Raw genomic sequence first — 8,079 nt, forward strand, 5'->3', positions numbered from 1 at the left:
AAAGCTAATCATTTCTTGATAGGTGTTTCTGTCTCTTTTTTCCTCCATTTCTTTACCTTGATTCTGTTCTTTTAGAAGACTTATGGTAAATACATTTGGAATCTTCAAATAGCTGACATGAAGGAGAACTTTGACTCTTCTACCCTAAAGGATATAACTAAGATGAGCTGGCTAAAGTTGCAATTAAATATATATCATGTAAAAAAAAAGGAAAATCTTTAAACAGAGCTATGATATGATACAATTGGCTACTGTGAAAGATCTTCAGGGATAGTCACTGGTGATATTGTAAGCATTAGAACATTGTGGGAAGGGCTGGCTTTGCTATATAGAGACTTCAAGCAATGAATGAATTAGATCAAATGGACCTTAGAGTCTTTTCCATCCTAAAAATTCATGGTTCTATGAACTCAATAGTAAGTAATCTCATGGGGCTAATTATTCCCCTCAACTATCACAAGTCTCATTCCTTCACACGCTTGACACTCTTTGCATTTAATATGCTGTGGAATTGATTTAATTAACATACATTTAGAAGACACAGAGATGAAACACAGAGATCAGTCAAAGCTCGTACATGTCGAGTTAGATACCGTGTTTAGGTCAGAATCTTTCGTTGCTACTCATTTATTAGTATGAAATCATGTATTTTTTACTATTTGGGTAAGAGTAAAAAATTGTCCTGCAATCATAAAAGAAATTTTTTAACAGTCATATTAGTCTTTGGGATTCTTTTTCAAAGGGCTAAAAATACATAGTACACCATGAAATAATCAAATACTAACCTCTTTCATTTTTTCCAGTTCATTCTGTAAAGCTTGCTTTGCAATTTCAACTTCTATGAGCTGTTGCCTCAGTTTCTCATTTTCATCTTCTGTTGTTGTTCTCTTTTCTTCCACATTTTCTAATTCATGGTGAAGTCTCACAGATACATCCTTTGCAACCTGAATTAAGGTGTTTGTAACAATAAAATATAATTAATGACAATATAATAAGGGCTAAAATTGTATTCCTATTGAAAGCATTAAAACCCAATATTTATATGGTGTTTACCATGTGCCAGGCATTATTCCACAAAGTATACATATAAGCCATTCACATATATCAATCATTTAACCCTACAAAAATCCCATGGGATAGGTACTATTATTACTTCTATTTTGTAGATGAGGAAACTGAGTCTCAGAGAGGTCAAGGTCACACAGCTAATGAGTAGACACTGCTGGGCTAAGAGGCCTGGCAATCTGGCTCTAAATTTTGTTCCCTTAACTTCTGCACTACTCTGTGGTAACAAATGTTCTATTGCATTTTATCACATGTAGAGAAATTTCACAAATCTCCTTTACTTCAACAAAACTATGAGGTAGATGTTTCCATTATAATCTATGTTAAAGAATGAAAAATTGAAGTTTTTACAAGTAGTGGGTTGGGCTTGAATTTCAGTCTTATAACTAGAATTCCAGTTGCTTAATCTTAGTAAAGTTTTAGTCCTTGAGATTATTATTTTTTGAATGACTGTGCATTTTTGCCTCATATTTTGAGATTATCCTGGAAATTCTAGGGTTTGGAAGAAAAGTGGAGCAGTCTGGTGTAGAGGCTTAGGACACAGGTTGTGATTTTGGACTGAGTGGAGAGTCAGCCTGGCACCTATTAACTGTTTTCCAGGCCTGGGCACTTAACCTCTGTAAAAGGTGTAGCTTCTGCACCTATAAAATGGTGCCTTAATAATCCCTACATTGTAAGATTTTTTTTCCCTTGAGAATTAAATGAAATAATAATGTATGTAACAGTGTTTGCTACAGCGCTTAGTACATACTAAGCACTCGACAAAAGTTAAGGAAAAAAGTAATACGTCTTTCATAAAATGTTTACACGTAGCTTTCTTTAAAACAAAGATTACACGTGATCTTTAAATCCCAATGAAGTTAATGCAATGAACAGTATACTTATTTGGTTGTGCAAGGAGATTAAGTTAATATCTAGTTTGCATTGTCAATGAATCTGCCTACAGTCAAACTGAACTGGAGACCACACCTGTCTAGAAAATGCACTTCAAGGTTGAGATTTTTCCACTGGAAGAAATTCTGAAGGAACAATTGCACTTAAAAAAAATGAGATTATTTCATTTACCTCACACCAAACAGGCTGCAAGTTGGTTATCTGTTTTTTTTCCCCCCTCCTCAGGGAGTCACCTAAGTGGCAAGTGCAGAAAGGAAGAAGTCCTGGAAGAAGGAGGTGGAGTGGACACTTGCTGAAAGAAATCTTAACTCTAGTATCTTCCCAGTGCAGTTCCTATTTTGGGTTTCAACTCCCCCAGAGGAGTCCTTTTAGTGCAGCTCCTGACTGCCCGATTCCACCGGCCTTCTCTCAGTAGACAGACTGAAGGGCAGATCAAAGGCTAGAGCCTGCGCTCTGCCACGCCCTTGCTTCTGCCCAGAAGGGAGCCTTCTTCTCATCACCTCTTGAAGAGCCACCTTTGCTCCCAGGAGAGCACACTTAGCTCGTTTGCTGCCAGGCCCTCCACACACTCTGCACTCTTTAGAGCCACCTGCCAGTTCTCTCCCTTCTGAGACCCTAGTATTTTGTGGTTAGCGCTACGAAACTGTGTCCCTAAGGCTCCTTGCCAGTCGCCACTGAAGACTTCTCAGCCTAAAGAGCCCTTGGCCAAAGTCCCCACCCACCGCCCCTGCCGCGCGCCATTGAGCCCCCGCGCCGCAGACCTTGAGGTCCTGCTCCAGGCTGCGCAACAGCTCCCCGTCGATTTCCCCGGTCTGGGCGTAGCGGAGCCTTTTGCGCTCGGCTTTGCGGAGGCGGTACTGCAGGATCCGGCAGTTTTTGTTGGCTCTCTCCAACTCGTGGCGCATTTCCTGCAGTTGACAGGCATCCTCCTCGAAGAAAGTGTCCCTCATCTCGTCCATCTCGGTTCTCAGCTCATCGATCTCGTTCTGAGGCGGTGACAGGCCGCGTGTCAAAATCAAACTCGCTTCCAGCCCTTCCGACACACACCGTGCACACCCCATTCCAATTCCACATTCTCAGCTTTAATTGCCCTCTCTCTCCACGAGACAGGAGTGACAAGGAGCTGAGTACAGAAGAGGAAACTGGGGAAAAAAGGCCCACTTTAGGCCCTCTCTCGTTCTCTTACTCTACCTCTCTCCAGGAAGAAGTGTGACAAACCATTATAATTAGAGAAACGGAGGCCCAGATTTGAATTTAAATGAAAACCTCGCGTTACTGAGAGCAGATTCAAATTCAGACAAGGCCTAGGAAACCCCCTCCCTCCTTTCTTGTTTCCTCCCTCTTCAAGGTTCCCTAACAGGTTAGCAGCCTCTCATCCCTGCCGGTACACGCCCTAATCCTCCCAGGCCCACTCTTCCCATCCCCCAGCCGGGTCCCCCCACCCTCCTCACCTTGAGAGTCTCGTTTTCCTCTCGCAGCTTCTCCATCTCCTCTTGCATTTCTTCCTGCTCTCGGAGCTGCTGCGGGTGCGGCTGCGACGAAGGGGGCGCTGCCGCCTGCATGCCCCCGCCGCTCGCGCTGCCCTCTGCGCTCTGCTGGGGGCCCTCCGCCGCCGCCGCCATTGGGGAGGCGGAGGCGACGGCCAGGGTCTCGCAAATGGCAGGGGGGCCAGAGACCGGGGAGCTGCGGCTACTGCTGCTGCCGCCGTTCTTAGCGTGCATCTGAGCCGCGGCCGCCGCCGCCGCCGCCCGCTCCTTCTTGAGATGGAACTGGATGAGCTCAGACTGCAGACATCCTTCCTTCCAGTAGCTCCCTCCACCACCGCTGCCGCCCCCCGCAACGCCGCTTCCGGAGTTTCTGCTGCCGGTTCCTGGGGTTTTGCCCGCAGAAGAGGAGGATGGAGAAGGGGAGGCCCCCTCCCCGCCGCTGCCGCCCCTCTGCTGAGCGCGTACGCCTTTCCCTCGCCAGCCCCTGGGCGGCGGCGGCTGCGGAGCGCCCCCCTCCCTTTCCCCGGAGCCGCCGCCGGCTCCTCCTCCTTCCCCGCCCCCTCCTCCCCCTTCTTCGAGCGGAGGGGGTTCCCCGAGTTTCGAGGGCACGGACTCTAGCTCCCGAGGCGGCTCCTCGGGCGGTCCGGGCCTCCTGCCGCCCAAAGCGGCCAGGGTCGCGGCGGGGGCCGCTTCAGCACCAGCCACAGGCTGGACAGCTCCCGGAGCGGCCCCTTTGGGCGCCAGGGGCGTCGCCTTCTCGGCCCCACCTCCGCCTCCTCGGATGCTGGCGGGCGGCCCGGTGCGGCTCCCGGTCTTGTTACCCTGCTGTTGCTGCTGCTGCAGCTGCTGCTGCCGAACAGAATTGAGTTTAGTGCCGGCCCCCACTGGGGACCGAGTGGCCGCGATTGTCTGTCGCAGCGAACTGTCCCTGGGTCTAGCGGGTGACTGAGCTCGCTGCTGCTTTCTGCTGCTGCCCTCCGGGTGCAGACGAGCCTCAGTGGCTGCAGCGGCGGGAGAAGCTGCTGCTGTGGCAGGGGCAGCGCCCCCGGTTGGTGGCTGACTCATGGCTAAGAACCTACCAGATGCGATTTGGAAGAGCCCATTACTAGATCATCCTCTTCCCTCTTCACCGCCGCCAACCTTCCTTCCTAAGCTGGGACAGAAACAAAAGGAGAGAAGAAGACAACATGTCTGAATTTTTGCAGAGCAAAGGGTGATATTGCTCTATTTGGACGGCGCTTAATAGAAGCTTTGACTTTAGGAATAGGATGCAGGGCTGTCTTTAGGAATAGGATGGAGGGCTGTCAATTCTCATTTTGCCCAGGGTGGCGCTGTCTCCATCTCACTCCACCTCAGCAAAATGACGGATCTGAAAGCAGCTGAACCTTACATTCTCATGGTAGCAGGCTTTGGAAAGGGTGAGATACAGAGTCAGACAGGAATTGATGGAAAGGGAGATATAAAAGAAAAGAGGATAAAGTGTAAAAGAACCTTCAGAAAGAAAAGATATCCATATATTAGAGTTGTCAACTCTGCTTTTACAACTTTGGCTTTCCTCACCATCAAATCCATATGTAAAGCCTAGCTTACTGGAGAAAGTTTTCATTTAATTAGTATTCCCAAGTTCAATTAGAGGAAAAGGGTTATGATGTAGGGCTCCTAGAGAATATTTTCTATGGATAAATGACACTTTCCCCAGGCAGCTCCAACCCTTAATGTTGTTTTTGGGAAAATGCACCCAACTTCCTTTATAATAGAACTAAAAGAAAATATAAATAATGAATGCCTTTAAATCAATCTCAGTTTCAAGAAAATAATAGCATTAAGAATTGTCTATATGGGTTAGTTATTAGCAACCCCAAAACGTATTTTTTCCCTTTTGGGAAATAATTTTTAAAATACATTTGGAAAAGTTGTGGTCAGTTCTGCAGTTTCCTAAGTTTCTGGTGATGAATTTTCCTATGCTTACCCAGTTTTGTAGTCTTATGAATCACTTTAGTTTTAAGTGTAATTGCTAGATAGAAAATATTTTCATTCTTAGCCATCTTCTTACATCGCATATCATAGGCAAAAGTTGTACTTTTTAAAGTGCCCATTTCCTCCCATATAGCAATTCTGAGACAGAACCCAGAAGGCTGGTGCATCTTCCCTCATGGTGGTAAGATCAATTTCCAGTATGTGTATTTCCAAGATAAATCCGTCACTAGCTTCTTTAATCTGAAAAATAGCAAGTTACTGCCTCATGGGTTCCTCTCCCTAGGGATCCAGGCAGCTAGTCAATTAGTTGCCTTTTCCTTAAAATTATTTCTGTCTAAAGCACTGAAAGGGGCATGACTAGGCATAAATTTCTCCTTTAACAATATTTGTTCTATACAGAGAGCAGATTACTTTACTGCCAGTTATTTTACTTGCATTATTCTTGTTAACATCTATTGTTAGCATCACAACTTAGCATGCAGTAATTCCTCATTTTATAAAGAAATATTACCGAAGGGTTCCTAATCCACCTCCCTTTCTGTTTCTGGCACCTCCTTCCAACTCACTTTGAAATATAAAGGTGAACAAAGAAGACATTGGGGGAAAATTGCCCACCAACTTGTTTTCTACATCTTCTCTCCCAGCCGCGATACTACTAGAATGTCTGGCCTAGTTTATCATCATGGGTGGCACTAACATTGTCTAGCTAACTAACTTATATTGCCAATGCAAACTTATTTTTGTTTTTAATCAGGCAGAATAATTCCAGAGCTGAGAAGCCAATTTTAAACTCAGCCCTCAGACAGCATTAACCCAGGCGAAAGCTTGTGTTCCAGTAACTGGGCTCCACAATCAAAGGTATCCGGCTGCTGTCACGTGGTTCCCACAAAGTGACAAGACGCTGCATCTCTTCAAGGCTTTCCCGGTGAAAATTATCACCCAACCAACCCCGGCACGGCTTAGACCAACACTTTTAATCTCAAGTTTTATCCGCCTGCTAACCCACCCCATCATTCATCCCCAACCCTTTAGAAATCCAGAACTTGCTCACTTCTCAGCAGAGGCGAGGTTTCCAAGTAGCTGAACAAATCAACAGCACTTTCCTTCTGATATTCCGGGTATCTCAGGGTTTATTATTGTGCCTTTCTGCGCCGAGGAAAGTTCAACTTCATATTATTGTATGCGACTTTCCGGCTGAGCATGACTTTGGGCTCGCTCGCCGCAGTTCCACACCCACTCGATTTCTCCAAACAATGGCAGTAACGTCAAGATTCAGCTGCCCACAGAGCGGGTGACTTCCCGGCGGTCCGCGGCTGGGCTGGAGCTGCAGCTCTCAGCAGGCTAACACGCGAGGTACCAAGCTGGGCCAGACGCTCCCCAGGAAGTGCAGAGATGTTCATGAGCTGACCTCACCGAACTGGGCAGGAGAGAAGGCGGGATTGCAAGGGACGATAGGGTAGAAGTAACCAAAGAGAGGTTACTTTCAAGAGGAAAGAGAAGAAGGCGGGGAGGGGGACGGGGGACGGGGGTGGGGAGTGGCGGGATAAAGAGACAAAAAGGCCAGAGCCACGCCCGAGATGGAAGATTGGCAGCAGCGCTCAAACTCCTTGCTCTATTCTCTTATCCCGTACTTGGCAGAGGATCCCCAAACCGCTCGAACACGGATGCACTGGTTTCCTGCAAAGCTTTGTCCTGGGTTCGGTCATTCTCCATCAATTATTTACTTGAGCTTCTTTTCCAAGGAGGCGGACTAGAACAGCCTTCCGGGCGTGACTAACATCTCCTGATGCAGCTGGCTGGCGGCTGCTGGGAGTTCTCTTTGTTCACTCACTTTAATTCTCAGTCGAGCTCTCCACGCGGTGCTCCCTCCCCACCCCCAGCCCGGGCGGAGTCATCAGATGTCGTTTCCACGAATAGATAATGGTTGCCATGATGGGACCCACCGTCCCACAGACAAAGGGTTCTTGCGAAGCCACGACTAATTTAGTGCAAACCGAAATAATATCGGCCCACAGAGATCCTTTACAGAACCGTTTGCCTTCAGTACGTTTTCCTGTTTTCTATTGAGTGCCGGTTTCTACCGTGAAAATGAGTAATTGCTGGGATCCATAATCTTTATAGTAGTGCATGCGAACAATAACAGAAACCAGGAAGAATACATTATATCAGCCTAAAAGGGAATTCATTTAAAAAGAGGAGTTCAGAATATACATGTCTTTACAATTTACACTAACCCATACTGTTTCACAGTAATAATATTTTTAAAAATTAAGTGGAATTTTCTCTTTTTCTTTTCAGTTTCTTCTTTCAGTGGGGGGCGGGGGGCATGGGAGCCTCCCTTCTACCTCTAAGAATTCCTTTGTGAGCTTGAGTATGAGAATAAAAGTAAGTACTGCTTTTGAAAGGGCATTTTAAAATTTAATTTGTCTTACATTTATATGGTGATTTTGTAAGTAAAAGGAAGAAGATATCTTGAAATAATAATAGCTTTTTGTGCCAACATGAATTTTGGCTTAAGAGATTCAATTTTCCAAGTGTTGATCTTGCATTAAAAGTGAAATAAAAACAATTTAGGAGTAGTTTGCATAAAAGCAATTATTACAGCAAAATAAAAACATGCTCAAGCTCTGGTTATTCTTATCTTTAGAGACACATG

At 45.9% G+C, this 8,079-nt stretch overlaps 1 protein-coding gene across 3 annotated transcripts in view; it reads right to left on the reverse strand.

Moving 5' to 3' along the window:
* Nucleotides 1-7,749, reverse strand: part of MTCL3 (MTCL family member 3) — a 46,464-nt gene extending 38,715 nt beyond the window's left edge. Inside the window, exons 1-4 of one of the 3 annotated variants that reach the window (XM_034962820.3) lie at nucleotides 6,475-7,749; nucleotides 3,411-4,599; nucleotides 2,721-2,945; nucleotides 786-944 (exon numbers count right to left, since the gene is read on the reverse strand). In XM_034962820.3, coding sequence (XP_034818711.3) covers nucleotides 786-944; nucleotides 2,721-2,945; nucleotides 3,411-4,511 — 1,485 coding nt within the window. In that variant the 5' untranslated portion in view covers nucleotides 4,512-4,599; nucleotides 6,475-7,749. The remainder of the gene's footprint in view (nucleotides 1-785; nucleotides 945-2,720; nucleotides 2,946-3,410; nucleotides 4,600-6,474) is intronic. The other 2 variants (XM_034962821.3, XM_055114106.2) reach the window with 2 other exon arrangements.
* Between the last annotated feature and the right edge of the window lie 330 nt (nucleotides 7,750-8,079).

Source organism: Pan paniscus, chromosome 5, assembly GCF_029289425.2.
Source record: "Pan paniscus chromosome 5, NHGRI_mPanPan1-v2.0_pri, whole genome shotgun sequence".
In the NCBI taxonomy this organism is placed as follows: Eukaryota; Metazoa; Chordata; class Mammalia; order Primates; family Hominidae; genus Pan; species Pan paniscus.